This window comes from Glandiceps talaboti, chromosome 15 (assembly GCF_964340395.1).
Source record: "Glandiceps talaboti chromosome 15, keGlaTala1.1, whole genome shotgun sequence".
Classification (NCBI taxonomy): domain Eukaryota; kingdom Metazoa; phylum Hemichordata; class Enteropneusta; family Spengelidae; genus Glandiceps; species Glandiceps talaboti.
Genome location: NC_135563.1, coordinates 20101082 through 20117538, shown reverse-complemented (window position 1 = coordinate 20117538; position 16457 = coordinate 20101082). Strand labels below are relative to the sequence as shown.

General features: G+C 38.3%; 3 protein-coding genes across 4 annotated transcripts; all 3 read left to right on the top strand.

Moving 5' to 3' along the window:
* The first annotated feature begins 612 nt into the window (after positions 1-612).
* On the top strand, positions 613-1365 carry LOC144446314 (uncharacterized). The gene has a single exon (XM_078136062.1). It carries the CDS (start codon positions 613-615, stop codon positions 1363-1365), a length of 753 nt encoding a protein of 250 aa, XP_077992188.1.
* Positions 1366-5433: 4068 nt separating this feature from the next.
* On the top strand, positions 5434-6183 carry LOC144446313 (uncharacterized). Its single transcript, XM_078136061.1, has one exon. It carries the CDS (start codon positions 5434-5436, stop codon positions 6181-6183), a length of 750 nt encoding a protein of 249 aa, XP_077992187.1.
* Positions 6184-8163: 1980 nt separating this feature from the next.
* LOC144446760 (L-ectoine synthase-like) lies at positions 8164-12348 on the top strand. Of its 2 annotated transcripts, XM_078136588.1 has the most exons (3): positions 8276-8293; positions 9409-9483; positions 10573-12348. In XM_078136588.1, exon 3 carries the CDS (start codon positions 10616-10618, stop codon positions 11363-11365), a length of 750 nt encoding a protein of 249 aa, XP_077992714.1. In that variant the 5' UTR covers positions 8276-8293; positions 9409-9483; positions 10573-10615; the 3' UTR covers positions 11366-12348. The 2 variants fall into 2 exon arrangements, with proteins under 2 accessions (XP_077992715.1, XP_077992714.1); XM_078136589.1 differs by lacking the exon at positions 9409-9483 and having other exon boundaries at positions 8164-8293.
* Positions 12349-16457: the final 4109 nt, after the last annotated feature.

The following is a 16457-nucleotide window of genomic DNA, read 5'->3' as shown; positions in this document are numbered from 1 at the left end:
TTTCTTTTACGGCACCGTCAAGAGCGAAAAAATAACAGCTTTTGGTTTGTGAGAATGTAGAAAATATAGTGGTCTGAGTTTAGACATATGTGGACCACTCTCTGACCTCTATTATATTAGTATGAATATCCAGGTCACTGCATCGTCAGAGCTTGGAGGAATTATACTCCAAGGTCAGAGTCTGAAGAGAACCTTTCACATTCATTCAACAGCTACTGAGTATTGTTCGAAATTATCTGCAAGATATCTTATTAAAGTGAAGCAAACAAAACTCTCCAAAGTGTTTGATATTCAGGTTTCTCATATAAACGATGGAGGTACCCTCCTACACAGACGCAACACACTTTGTTAGACAAAGAGCATAAGAGCGTCCGTTGGTAAATGTTATGTAACTTTAGAATAAACTCAAACCACTATTGTGGGAATAATTGATCACTTGACAAAAGCTTACATGTAATTGTATATCAAGGAATTTGTTTTATGCACCCAATGGGTCACTACATGTTTATTAGGTTTCTCGAACACGAAAAATCTACTATGGGAAAATTTATGATTTCTGTTTTTCACTGTTTCAGTCACGGTTAAAAATCCTGAGAAGTTAACGTATTAAATATGATTGTCCGTCATTCTGAAGATGTTCTGATAACCACACTTCCTAGTAATACAGAATTACAAGGGAAAGAACTGGTAGCTGATGGTGATGGAATGGGTCACACAGCCTATGAGATTTCCATAGATGCCAAGACTATGGTGAATTTGAAATCTCCAGAGAACCCAAAACTGAATCACATGTATTATTGTATTTCTGGTTCTGGAAGTATCAAGACTTGCAATAGTCAAACGTATGCTATGAAACCTGATCAATTTATAGCAATGTCTTCTGGTGTATCTGCTCAACTATCAGCTGAGACACGCATGAGAGTGTACATCGTCTACTGTGAAGATTCTGACCCCTCAAATGATCGTATCGTGTCTCGGTCCTTGAATGATGTCATTGGTACTGAACGAGATATCGACTGGAAGCGCGGTTACAGTCGACGTCTACTATTAAAGAAAGATGGATTCCCCGTGACGCTTACCAACACTTTTGTCCATGGTGGACAAATGTCAAAGCTTGGATACATGAATCATATGGAATCTGCCTACTACATCAGTGGGAAAACTACGTACAAGTGGAAAGAAGGTGAGGAATCGGTACAAACCCGTATTGGTCTTGACAGTGGCACTATCTACAACATGAATGAGCATGACAAACATATATTGGTAGCTGAAGAAGACTCTGTGGTACTCTGTGTCTTTTATCCAGCCTTGAGCGGTACAGAAAACCATAATCATGATGGGGGTTATTCAAGTTATGACACTTGAAGTGCACGACGCATTGAGACATTGGTGTGAAGCATAGGAATTCTTCACTTAATCACCCAACCAACCAACCAACCAACCAATCAACCAGTTCATTAAAAAGCTTTAGCCTCTATGTCCAAGGTCAAATGACCAAAAATGTCCAACTTAAGTGTTCATGTACACCTCTTACATGCATGGACCGGTTTCAATCAAATCTGACACAACTGTGAGATAGTCCAATATCACTGTATTTTGTGATCTTCAGTTCAACCAAATGAAGGCCACGTCGTCATATAGTTCATATTATGAATTAGTAAGTAAGAACGTTGATGACATGTCTTGGACGAAAACTTGTTGTAATTTGTAACTTAGAATTTAAGCAAACGTGGTAGATATTTAGATGATCTATCGTAAAGTATCTTTTGATAAAATAGTTTCAGATTTGATCGAGAGAAGGTGACTCCTTGACACTTCAATGCATTTTAATATAATTAGTTTGCCCTTACTCCTGGACATTAATTTCTTGTAATTAGCCCTGACGCAGTCCATTCGTCAGTGTTACTGACAAGTCATAATATGTGATGTCCTGTTTGTACGTTAACACCCAGGGACAGAAGGGTGTAAATAGTTTTCCCACGAAAAGTCACTATAATAATCTTTCATCCCTTTCGAACCATCAGAATTTTCAAGCCCCTTTCTCCCTTCGCACCATTCCTTTCGTCCCCCCCCCCCAATTTTCTCCTCAGCCCCCCCCCCCCCTTCTGACCTGCTTGTTCCTTAACTATACCATGCAAGAAACCAGGGGTCACGGCCTGGCAAACATTTATTTTGTCGCGTCCTTCGGATTGTGCTTCAAAGGGTTATCACGTGTCAGCTGCACAGTTCAAAGATTATAGCACTCCCCTATTTTGCAGCAGGCAGACGGTGAAGTAAGGTTGGTCATGCTCCTTCTTTGCCGCTTTACCATGCATTGCCTTGCTATGTTTCTATACAGTGACGCATTTAGTAGTTTTATAAGTATATAAGAAGTTATATTACTATAGAGGATGACACTTTATAGGCGTAGTGTAATCTGACATCACCATACGGTGCAAATCTTGAAATGTGTCGGCATGTCGTCCGCTTATCATACACCTGTGCGCTGTTAAATACAGTAACTGCGTTATACACGTCCTAATTCAGGATATATTATCTTCAGATGTGAATTTGTTTACTATAGTAAATTAGATCTATGTAGGAATTGCTCTCTCCTTATTGTGTATCAGCAACCGGGACAATTATTTTACGTATCTCCAAACACTCAGCCACAAATGTTAGGGGGAGGAGGGAGGGGGGTATATACCTTATGCTGGAATGGTGAATCGTTTAAATAATATTTTAGTGTGTGAATGGTGAACGCATCTTCTTTAAATGCGTGAATGGTGAATTGGTGAATATTGCGTTATTGGTGAATGATCATTATTTTCGAACTTGAATGGCGAATGCTTGTAAATTAAGTCCGTGAATCATCAATGACATAATTTTAGATGAATGAAAATTGTGAATTTTAACCTCGATTAGACGCTAGTAGCGACTTCTGACCCAGTTCACTTTGAATGACATGTGTGCTCTGATGTCACTACTGCCTCTGATCTACTTCAACCTTTAATTACGGAATTTTCTATTGGTTCACGCGAATGGCCTTGAGAAATCACATATTTATCGTCCAACCAGGTATCAGTTAACAAAATGACATAATACACCAAGTTGTGTATGAGGGGGAGACGGTACACTGATCTTTACTGTAATGATGGCGTTTAACTTTAGTTTAAAACCACATTTCAATTCAACCATATATAGAGAATAGGTTTTGAAATGCAGCTGTCTTGTAAAGCTTGGGTATTATTATTGTCTGAAAGGGTCCGAATGAGCTTTAAAAATTGGAGTTAAGCGTAAGACAACCTCCAGAGCTCTTATCATCCCATCAACAATGAGAAGTGGAAATCTCCCTATCTCAAGCTCTCCCCCCCCCCCCGATATTTTACTGTCAAGATGCTATTAAACGTTCTTTTTAATATTTCAGCCCTATGTAGTAGCTAACTACATGTTGATGTTGTCTTGTAAAGATTGGAAATTGTGGTAATTACTGCCCCAAAAGGTCTGAATAGCCTAAAAAGGCGTTGAGAGTCAATAAACCTCCACAGCTTCTAGGGAGCGACTCCTAGGACCCATGTCATATGAGAGGTGTACATATTACCATCTCGAGCCCCCCCCCCTATTACTGTGAAGATGCTATTAAACATTGTTTTGAATATTTCAACCCTGTCGTCGCTAATTACATGATGGTGCTGTCTTATAAAGCAGTCCACTCTGAGTCACGATATCGGGGAGGGGGGGTAGTCATCATATTTAGGAATACGTGATAGCCTGCTTTCAGTTTTACAGGCGGAGTCAGTGTATTTTCGTTGGCTCGATTGAGAAATCAGATACCAGAGAAACTGACCGGTCCCTAACTAATGTTAACTCATATGTGTGCGCGTATCTGGTCTACATTCCAACCCATACACTGACAAAATTGTATGTTTGATATTGGTGAAGTTACACAAGATTTACTGGTGAATAGTGAACGTGAATTGATATCTTGAGATTCTGGTAAATAGTGAATTAGAGCTTTTACTTCCTGGTGAATAGTGATCTAAGAGGGGTATATACCCCCCCCCCCCCACACACACACACACACCCATGTTATGATCAGATATTTTGTAGTATTTCAGTTTATATTGACTTTTATTGGTATTCAACGTTTTGGGATAGTTCAGTAGTTTCCCCAAATATAATTAAAATACTTGCTATAGAACATTGCTCACTGTAACACTTTCATAATTGTTCAATTTCTCAATTAATTTGGACCTAAAATTGCTAGCAGTATATCATATTTCATAGGTATATCATAGGTAACAATTTGAAAGTGTATAGCTGCCCTGTAGTATCTACATGTATGTCGACATGTTATGATTCACTAGCGTCATCCCTCTGCAGATAACAAATAGTTGCATTGTTTGATGTGTACTCTGCTCTGTTTTGGCTGAAAAAAATGTCATGAATTCGTAATTACTGTGTTTGGGTTCAGACATGACACTACTTATACATGTCGCCAAAAACCTAGTTACAGAAATGAATATAGGTCACATGGGTGTCTAGTCTATCAGCTAGCCCTCGGATGTTCTTCCGATAAAATACGATACACAGCCGAACAACGCTATCGAGGATGGAACATGTTCGGGCAGGCCCTCACATGCGAACTTCGTTCGCTTATACTTATAGCATCGAAAGAAAGCCCGAACGTCTAGCAGCAAGACTAATGGGTGTCAAGACAATAGGTACACTAATATCGTGTGAGCCATATTCATTTCTCTAACTAGGTGTTTGATGACATGTATAAGCAGAGTCATGTCTGAACCCAAACACAGTAAATACGAATTCATGACAAAAACATCAAATAAGGCTTATACGTTACTTGTCCTTGAAATATAGCATGCTTGAAACGATAGCAATTAATTCTGAATTCTCTAGAACCCAGACAATAAACACAACCATGCCTTTGAAAGCTTGGCATTCATGATTATATAAACTTAAGGCCGTTTTCACTACACATTCTGTGGCCTCGGTGATCGGGTAAATTATCATATCTCCATTCACACAGAATTTATACGTCGCTCAAAGGCGTGAGCTTAAGTGGTGACATTTTCAAGGACAAAGATCTGCATTTTATTGGCGGGCAAAGTGAAGCAATCTAAAATCCACCGATCGGTTTTATCTCGTGTAAAGCTTGTTACAACATCAGGAAATTATTAAAGTGGCATAATGTTGCAGATGATGACTTTCAGTAGCTTATCAATATGATTGTTTACAAAACACATCAATCACTCAAGGAGGAGTTATATCATACTTTTTATAACCATGAATTTTAACTATACCTGGGAAAGTTTTGAAACTAATAAATTCTTTCCTAAACATTCATGGTATCATATTTTTCTTCATGGCATGTTTTTTATTTGTCACTTTAGTTCCGACGGTGTTCCTGTCGACTACACTAAAGAAGACCTAACCATGATTGTCCGTCATTCACAAGATGTCGAAATAACAATTCTCCCTAATACAGAGTTACAAGGGAAAGAGCTGATAGCTGATAGTGATAGAATGAGTCACTCAGCTTATGAGATTTCCATAGATGCCAAAACTATGGTGAATTTGAAATCTCCAGAGAACCCAAAACTGAATCACATATACTATTGTATTACTGGTTCTGGAAGTATCAAGACTTGCAATAGTCAAACGTATGCGATGAAACCTGACCAATTTATAGCACTGTCTTCTGGTGTATCTGCTCAACTATCAGCGGAGACACGCATGAGAGTGTACATCGTCTACTGTGAAGATTCTGACCCCTCAAATGATCGTATCGTGTCTCGGTCCTTGAATGATGTCATTGGTACCGAACGAGATATCGACTGGGGGCATGGATACAGTCGACGTCTACTATTAAAGAAAGATGGATTCCCCGTGACTTTTACCAACACTTTTGTCCATGGTGGACAAATCTCAAAGCTTGGATACATGAATCATATGGAATCAGCCTACTACATCAGTGGGAAAACTACGTACAAGTGGAAAGAAGGTGAGGAATCGGTACAAACCCGTATTGGTCTTGACAGTGGCACTATCTACAACATGAATGAGCATGACAAACATATCGTGGTAGCTGAAGAAGACTCTGTGGTACTCTGTGTCTTTTATCCAGCCTTGAAAGGTACAGAAAACCATAACCATGATGGGGGGTATTCCAGTTATGATGCTTGAAGTGCACGACGTATTGAGATATTGGTGTGAAGCATAGGAATTCTTCAGTTAATCATGCAACCAACCAACCAACCAACCAATCATTCATTTAATCATGCATTATATCAATCAATCATTATATCGAGCTATCAACCATTTAATCAAACAGTCAGTCAGTCAGTCAGTCAGCCAGTCAGTCAGTCAGTCAGTCAGTCAGTCAGTCAGTCAATCAGTCAGTCAGTCAGTCAGTCAGTCAGTCAGTCAAACATTTAATCAATCAATCAATCACCTCAATCAATCATCTAGCAGGACATCAAAACAAGTTACTTCTCAACTAGTTACCTAAAAAGCTTTAGCCTCTATGTTCACGTTCAAATGACCAACATTGGTCAACTTGAATGTTTATGTACACCTCTTACATGCATGGACCGGTTTCAGTCAAATCTGACACAACTGTGAGATAGTGAAGTCCAATATCCACATCACTTTATTTTGTGATCTCCACGATAGTTCACCAAATGGCGGCCATGTCATTATATAGTTCAGATTATGAATTACTGAGTAAGAACGTTGAGGACAATGTCTTTTGACGAAAACTTGTTGTAATTTGTAACTATCTTAAAGTATCTTTTGATGAAATAGTTTCAAATTTGATCGAGAGAAGGTGAATTTCCGTGACACTTCAATACACTTGGTCTTGGAATTGTATTATTTTGCCCTTACCCCTGGACATTAATTTCCTGTAATTAGCAGTCGCAGTGTCCTGACACAGTCCGTTCATCAATATTACTTACAACTCATAGTATGTGATGTCCTGAGTTTATACATTAACACCCAGGGTCAGAGGGGTGCAAATAGTTTTTCCGAGAAAGGCCACTATACTAATCTTTAATCCGGCGCTGAACTGTCTGTGAAAGGCATGGTACGTAGGCCATACTCCCTCTGTGGATTTGATCAGACCGAGGATTTCCCAGGGGGAGGGGTCGAGCTACATTATCTATTTGTACCGATCTTACTAGTGTGTGAACTAAACTGACAGCAAAACAAAACAAAAAAAGTGTAGAAATAAAGAAAGGTTAACATTCATTTCTCTGTTTTATGAATGAATCACCGATTACAGATGTAAACAATCAAGTACAACAAAATAACGTTGCGACGACTCCTCGTTCAGTTTTAGCATATATCTCATTATAGATTCATGGTTTTCTGAACCCTGCAAATTTCTGACATCTGTCCTTACTCGAATGATATGGATATTTACACATGTGTACTTGTTATAACTTAAATGTACAGTGACAGAAACCGTCCAAGTATAATGTGCAGTAAGGGAACGAGCCGAATTTACAGGGGGGGGGGGCAGGGAAGAAAGTTTCGCAGTCCATTCGCGGCGATCTCAAAATAATTAATCCACCACCCCCGAATTGAACCGAAGGACTTTCGTAACCCCCCCCCCCCCTCCTCGGCTATATATTTTTGTATATATGCAATTAGATGGGAACACTCCCTCCCGGTCCCTTGTCTTGAAAATGTACAATTGTATGGTACACTACAGGTTAAAATAACAGTGGCAATCGATTTCGGCTTCAATACATATTAAGAGGTTTCTTTACAAATAGATGTGGGCTTTGCAAGGAGAGATTTCACATTTGTTTTTTATCTATACTTTGAGATACTTAGCCAGCATGAATTTCCATTTCAATCTTGATTTGAGGGAGAAACAGCATCACCATGATCGCTAGAGAGAGGGTGTGGGAGGGGTGTCCGATGAAGCCGCAAGAACTTTTACAAATGTACTTGGTAGACGACTGCTCCTGGGGTTTGTTGGTTCAAATCATGAGCAAAATATTACGTGCCCCCCCCCCTTACCGTCAGAATTTTCAAGCCCCTCCCCCTTTTGCACCCCATTACTTTCGTGCTCTGCTCCCTCCCCATTTTCTCCTTATCCCCCCCCCCCGAATCCAGACTGTTCGTTACCTAACTATACCATGCAAGAAACCAAGGGTCAAGGCCTGGCAGACATTTCTATTGTTGCGGCCTTCGGATTGTGCTTCAAAGGGTGATCACGTGTCAGCTGCACAGTTCAAAGAGTATAGCACTCCCCTATTTTGCAGCAGGCAGACGGTGAAGTAAGGTTGGTCATGCTCCTTCTTTGCCCCTTTACCACGTATTGCCTTGCTATGTTTCTATATAGTGACGTATTTAGTAGTTTATAAGAAGTTGTATTACTATAGATGATGACAGTTTATAGGTGTAGTGTAATCTACCATCACCATAAGGTGCAAAGATTGAATGTGTGGGCATGTCGTCCGCTTATCATTATCATACACCTTTGTGATGTTAAATACAGTAAATGCGTTATATATACGTCCTAATTCAGGATATATTATCTTCAGATGTGAATTTGTTTACTATAGTAAATTAGATCTATGTAGGAATTGCTCTCTCCTTATTGTGTATTAGCAACCGGGTCACTCATATTACGTACCTCCAAACACTCAGCCACAAATGTTAGGGGGAGGGAGGGTATATACCTTATGCTGGAATGGTGAATCGTTTATATTTTAATGTGTGAATGGTGAACGCATCTTCTTTAAATGCGTGAATGGTGAATTGGTGAATATTGCGTTATTGGTGAATGATCATTATTTTCGAACGTGAATGGTGAATGCTTATATTAATTTAAGCCCGTGAATCGTCAATGACATAAATTTAGATGAATGAAAATTGTGAATTTAACCTCGATTAGTCGCTAGTAGCGACTTCTGACCCAGTTCACTTTGAATGACATGTGTGCTCTGATGTTTACTGCCTCTGATCTACTTCAACCTTTAAATACGGAATTTTCTATTGGTGCGCACGAATGGCCTTGAGAAATCACATATATATCGTCCAACCAGGTATCAGTTAACAAAATGACGTAAGACACCAAGTTGTGTATGAGGGGGGAGATGGTACACTGATCTTTACTGTAATGATGGCGTTTAACTTTAGTGTAAAACTACATTTCAATTCAACCATATATAGAGAATAGGTTTTGAAATGGAGCTGTCCTGTAAAGCTTGGGAATTATTGTCTGAAAGGGTCCGAATGAGCTTTAAAATTTGGTTTTAAGCGTAAGACAACCTCCAGAGCTCTTATCATCCCACCAACAATGAGAAGTGGAAATCTCCCTATCCCAAGCTCTTCCCCCCCCCCCCCGATATTTTACTGTCAACATGCTATTAAACGTTCTTTTTAATATTTCAGCCCAATGTAGTTGCTAACTACATGTTGATGTTGTCTTGTAAAGATTGGAAATTGTGGTAATTACTGCCCCAAAAGGTCTGAATAGCCTAACCTCCTCAGCTTCTAGGGAGTGACTCCTAGGGCCCATGGCATATGAGAGGTGTGCATATTCCCATCTCGAGCCCCCCCCCCCACCTATTACTGTCAAGATGCTATTGAACATTGCTTTGAAAATTTCAACCCTATTGTGTCGCTAATTACATGATGGTGCTGTCTTATAAAGCAGTCCACTCCTAGTCACGATATCGGGGAGGGGGTCATCATATTTAGGGAATACGTGATGGGGTCAGCCTGCTTTCAGTTTTACAGGCGGAGTCAGTGACTTTTCGAGGGCTCGATTGAAAAATCAGATACCCCTCCCATGGCCAGAGAAACTGATCGGTCCCAAACTAATGTTAACTCATATGTGTGCACGTATCTGGTCTACATTCCAACCCATACACTGACAAAATTGTATGTTTGATATTGGTGAAGTTACACAAGATTTACTGGTAAATAGTGAACGTGATTTGATATTTTGAGATTCTGGTAAATAGTGAATTAGAGCTTTTACTTCCTAGTGAATAGTGATCTAGGAGGGGTATCCCCCCCACACAAATGATACAGCTAATTCTAAACTGAATTCTCTAGAACCCAGACAATAAACACAACCATGTCTTTGAAAGCTTGGCATTCATGATTATATAAACTTAAGGCCGTTTTCACTACACATTCTGTGGCCTCGGTGATCGGGTAAATTATCATATCTCCATTCACACAGAATATATACGTCGCTCAAAGGCGAGAGCTTAAGTGGTGACTATTTCAGGGACAAAGATCTGCATTTTATTGGCGAGCAAAGTGAAGCAATCTAAAATCCACCGATCGATTTTATCTCATGTAAAGCTTGTTACAATATCAGGAAATTATTAAAGTGGCATAATGTTGCAGATGATGACTTTCAGTAGCTTATCAATATGATTGTTTACAAAACACATCAATCACTCAAGGAGGAGTTATATCATACTTTTTTATAATCATAAATTTTAACTATACCTGGGAAAGTTTTGAAACTAATAAATTCTTTCCTAAACATTCATGGTATCATATTTTTCTTCATGGCATGTTCTTTATTTGTCACTTTAGTTCCGACGGTGTTCCTGTCGACTACACTAAAGAAGACCTAACCATGATTGTCCGTCATTCAGAAGATGTCGAAATAACAATTCTCCCTAATACAGAGTTACAAGGGAAAGAGCTGATAGCTGATAGTGATGGAATGAGTCACTCAGCTTATGAGATTTCCATAGATGCCAAAACTATGGTGAATTTGAAATCTCCAGAGAACCCAAAATTGAATCACATATACTATTGTATTACTGGTTCTGGAAGTATCAAGACTTGCAATAGTCAAACGTATGCGATGAACCCTGACCAATTTATAGCAATGTCTTCTGGTGTATCTGCTCAACTATCAGCTGAGACACGCATGAGAGTGTACATAGTCTACTGTGAAGATTCTGACCCCTCAAATGATCGTATTGTGTCTCGGTCCTTGAATGATGTCATTGGTACCGAACGAGATATCGACTGGGGGCATGGATACAGTCGACGTCTACTATTAAAGAAAGATGGATTCCCAGTGAGTTTTCACAACACTCTCTGCTATGGTGGGCATAGCTCAAAGCTTGGATACATGAATCATATGGAATCGGCCTACTACATCAGTGGGAAAACTACGTACAAGTGGAAAGAAGGTGAGGAATCGGTACAAACCCGTATTGGTCTTGACAGTGGCACTATCTACAACATGAATGAGCATGACAAACATATATTGGTAGCCGAAGAAGACTCTGTGGTACTCTGTGTCTTCTATCCAGCGTTGAAAGGTACAGAAACCCATAACCATGATGGGGGTTATTCCGGTTTTGATGTTTGAGTCGAGAAACCCAGTCTGCACGTGATTGTATGACGATCTACCGAGACTGAATGGAAAAATAATAATCAAAATCTTCGATCACCTAATCAATCAAGCAATCAATCAAGTAATCAATGAATCAATCAAATAATCAAGCAATCAATCAATCAATCAATCAAATAATCAACCAGCAAACTATCGGAAATAACCGATTTTTCAACCATTAATATATATATAATCGATATATCGATCTATCAATTAATATAGTGAGTACCTAGACCTAAACCAAAGAAGCAAACATACAATTTGTCACTAATCGATGGATCATAATCTAAGTTGATCACGTTCATTATTCAGCAATATATTTAACAAATTATATGTTTTCTTAGATTTTTAGTAGGGATCCTCCGAGGCATACCGTATATCAAATTGTTATTTAGTATAATTTTGTTGTCTACCGTCAAAAGTTGACAAGTAAAAACTTAATCACGATACCTTGATACAAAGACCATTTTGCTTCGGGTTTTTATTTCGGTTTACCGCCACCAACGGCAAAGTAAGTGACACGTTTGATGATTATTTCTTCTATAACGGCACAACGGCCCTTTATACTTCCTCAACTCCCTGGGGAGAATATAAATTAGTCACTGATCGTACTGATTGTAATCTAATTGTAATGAATGAAATAAACTGCTGGAATTTGAGTTCAGGCGGATGACGCTGAATTACACACTCACTATAGAACTACAACAATGATGATTAATTGAAAATATTATTGGTCAATAATATCTCATTATTGGCTGTGTCACTACACATAAATTATTGATCTGTAGGGTTAAAAAAGATCAAAAGAAATGCATACGTGTTGGTGATGCCTGCAATTATTCACAGAAATGATGGGTGGGTTGGTTAAAAAAAGAAACACAAGTGCGTACATGTTGGTGATGATTTCAATTCATAATGAGACAAACAGAAATGATGGGTGGGTTGGTTGGTTAAAAAAAGAAACACAAGTGTGTACAAGTTGGTGATGATTTCAATTCATAATCGTAATTTTTACAGTCTGTATCGATGTCTTAAATATGAATAAAGTCGAAGGAAATTAAAACCCTGAAACATTTGTTTTATTAAAGGTCCTGCATTTCAATGATAATGTTTTGCCCAGATGCGTAGTGTCGCGAGCTTACCATAAATGAATTGCAAACTATGTTGTCACAGTCATAATTACCTTCACAGTATCATATCAGCTTTAATTCGATAACATTCTCATTCAGATATTTCACATCGCTTTATAGAGTAAGGACCCCCACACCCCAGAAGATTACCCTCGGCAATTTGTCCCAGGTCAACTCCCTCGACAATATAGCGCCCTCGTAGGGAAAGTCAAATACCCTTGAATATGTTTAATGCCAACTTTAGTGCTACTGGTACACATGTGTTAATCAGCCTGTATAAGCAGTAATCAATATAAGTGTACCAAAGGCAGAAATACCTTTGGTTGACATTTTATTTTAAGAAGAAATCTTCGCTTAGAAGAAGGTAATAAAATCACACGTGTTCTAAATGACATGCATATAAACTTAGTCTGACAGAAAATTTCAACAACAACACAATTTTTGACGTATCAAGGTATCTAAAAACTACACAATTGATTTACTCGCCGTTTTCCTATTCTGTGGTTTGTATTGCGCTCAACCAATTACTAGATGTATAAACGTAAACACATCTTGTAAGATACACTCATGGAAGTATCACCCAAGTAATGAAGTGATGCAATGTACTGGAATTGTACATTTCTTCCGTAATTAAGTGCTAAGTGCATTATAAATGTATTACAACTAATCTAGATCTAGTACGAGTTTACTGAAGATGCATTCGCTGCGTCGAATCAAAAGACATCGTCTGACGTTTTTTTTTCCACGCGACACACGAGTTTGGTTTGACTCCGGTGCTGAACAAATGACCCACCGTGTAAAGCAGTGACTTGCGTTCCACAAACTCGCTCTGTTTAATAACAACAAACTTCAAAGATTTGTGAAAAAAGACGTGAATACATAAAAGTTTTGTTGGTAAATAAGATACTAATATTTATGATTCAATTGATGCTTACATAGTTTCGTTGTCAAGACTACTAGAGTACTAAAAATATAAGACGTATGGCAAAAGCATACGTAAAAGCAGTAAAATAAACCTATGACAGTAAATATTCTGCCAATGACTACTGAATATACTAAGGCATATTTTAGTAAATAGTAAATCATAACCAACTTTTTATAATAAAACAAAAATGACTGAAAAGAATACAAGTCCATGTTACTTTAATATTAAATGTTTTGGACGAACAGAACAGCATCAATTCTACTGCAAGGTATCGAATTCTTGTAGAAACGGCGCAACAAGAAGCGGACAGCTTCAGTTGAAATTAGACAAGGCCGTGGTACTCCCCCCCAACTCATTTTAGAAAAGGAGAGCCCAGAAAATAACTGGTTTACGAAAACCTAAAAGCAACGAATATACATTTGGATTTTTTTTAATTATATCGCGAGACTGCATGAGGACGAGACGAGCGCCCTCTTTTGGCCCATACATTATTACTTTCTTTCTATTACTCTTTCTTTCTTCAGTGCTCTATCATTTTAGTCATGTCACTTTAATCAGCGGTATCTATGTACTCTGTTTTGCCAGTATTACTGACACACACTGTAATATAATATAGTTACTCAGTGGAAGAAAATCTAGCGATTGTATATTGTAGTGCATGCTCTAAAACGTTAACATGCATCATGTATTCGGCGGACATGCCCCTTGTCATTAACATTGTACGATTTTCTCCGCATATAATTTCTAAATTCTTCTGTATTTCCAAACCAAAGTTCAAAAATGGATACCAGAAGGGGTACATTGTGATAAAAATATGAATGTCTGTACATAAAATATATACGTAGTGGCACTCTAAAATAAAAGTTTCTCCCAGTGTAAGATTTACTGTGACACAAACCATCTGTTCAGAACTTCCAGTCCATACCTCACTGTCGGTATGTATTTGCGTAAGAAGGAATCCCCAGTGACGCCTCCGTTATCCAGCACTAAATGCCCACTGCAAAATTCGAATCCATCTTTAGTTGTGTACTATAGGGACGAGGGGTTGGGGGTGTAATCATTATATAATTGGATACCAGTGGGATCGTCTCAGGCTGTCTGCGAGCCACTCCCAGAGTCAATGTCCCTATCGCCGTGGCACAAACTACTGATGTACATGTGATTTTGTATTAATGTGCGGGCATATATGATTTCAATGCTGATATGCCGCAGTGATGGGTCGTTGGCGGGTTGCTTTAAATTCTAATTGATGAATTATGAGTCCAAGGCCATATTTCTTTGGATACTTTGAACAGATTGGTTCCCATACAGAAATGAAAGACAACCAATAGTGACATAGAAATAAAATCTTACTTATGCCATGAAAGTTCCAAGAGTAAAATGCAATAAATGACATCTAATTAAAAAACTGATTCGTGTATTCGGGTTTTTTTTTGCCATGTTGTATAATATGCCTTACATCAGTCGTGTGACCTCAGACCAGTCGTCTGAGGAGTGACAGAACCAAGAACAGAAACAGTTTTGCACCTTTACCTTGAAATGTCCTGAAATAGTGATAGTTCGCATGTTTGGTTGGTTGGTTGGTTGGTTGGTTGGTTGGTTGGTTGGTTGGTTGGTTGGTTGGTTGGTTGGTTGGTTGGTTGGTTGGTTGATTGGTTGGTTGTTTGTTTAAAGTTCAAAATTTACCCATAGTTTCTTTAGCACCTTTTTATTTGGCTTAGCAATATTTCAAGTACTCATAATTGTACTTACAGCTTGAACTGACTTACTTCTTATTCCAGACTCACGCTAGTCTGAGTTCTAGGTGTAAAGCCTAGACATCAACCATTAAAATTTGTATCATCACATACAAGAATTTGTTCCCTCTCTATGGTATGATCAATGATAGCAACTGCAATAAGACACGTGATGTACAGGAGATAAGTGCAAGTATAGCATGTATTTAATATTCCCATTGTGATTTCGATTACAATTAGATGGACATTGAATAGAATGATATCTTTCATTTGTAGACGAGGAAAGATATCCCACAGGATAAGAATGATTGACAGAACATCGATATTAGATTAAAATGAAAGATATGGAACTCGACTGATTAATGATTGCAGCGACATGATACCAACAATGTGTCCATTGTAGTTTTTCTCATCAGCTAATTTCCTATTCATCAGGTTGACAAAAAAAGTGGAACACTAAGACAGTGTTACCTTCCTTTGAGAACATTCAGATATTGAGTAGCTTTCATTTATCCGATTACAATTACAGGCATGGTTTTAGAAAATTGCATGGGACTGTGTTGATATGTAAAAATCATGGAATTAAGAAAGATAAAGTAATTGCAATAATTCCCTGAAATATTGACCGTACATATAAATTGAAAACCTTCCTCTAAATGATTATTTGCTAAGATGTATTACTTTAAGATCTCTCAAATCGAAATTCGGGAGAGAGTCGGGTATGGAATGTATGAAATGTGACAAAAATGTTAACTTTAGAGAAATATTATTATGTCTACCACATAAGACAATTCAAAATTAAGTTAAATGAGGAAAACAAGACTATGTCCGAAACTAAGTTGAAAGACGCACATACACCGTACACACAGAAACATAGATACAATGTATATACACAACGTGTGTATCATAATACTAACCACGAACTATACGTACATGCCCACGCAAAAATGATGAGAGAGAGAGAGAGAGAGCGAGCGAGAGAGAGAGAGAGAGAGAGAGAGAGAGAGAGAGATAGAGAGAGTTCTGAGAGAGAGAGAGAGAGAGAGAGAGATAGAGAGAGCAAGAGAGAGAGCGAGATGTATACATACATACATACATACATACATACATACATACATACATACATACATACATACATACATACATACATACATACATATACACGTCTGATCGGTTCAGCAGACTATATCTTCTGTAACTGACAAGTGGTATGGAGTCTAACATTAATGATTTACACCGACTGTCATTTATTGTTCGTTTTTATGATCAAGTGGCAT

Bases quoted from the DNA above. Each gene is read 5' to 3' on its own strand.
- LOC144446314 (XM_078136062.1), top strand. From the start codon at position 613: ATGATTGTCCGTCATTCTGAAGATGTTCTGATAACCACACTTCCTAGT.
- LOC144446313 (XM_078136061.1), top strand. From the start codon at position 5,434: ATGATTGTCCGTCATTCACAAGATGTCGAAATAACAATTCTCCCTAAT.
- LOC144446760 (XM_078136589.1), top strand. From the start codon at position 10,616: ATGATTGTCCGTCATTCAGAAGATGTCGAAATAACAATTCTCCCTAAT.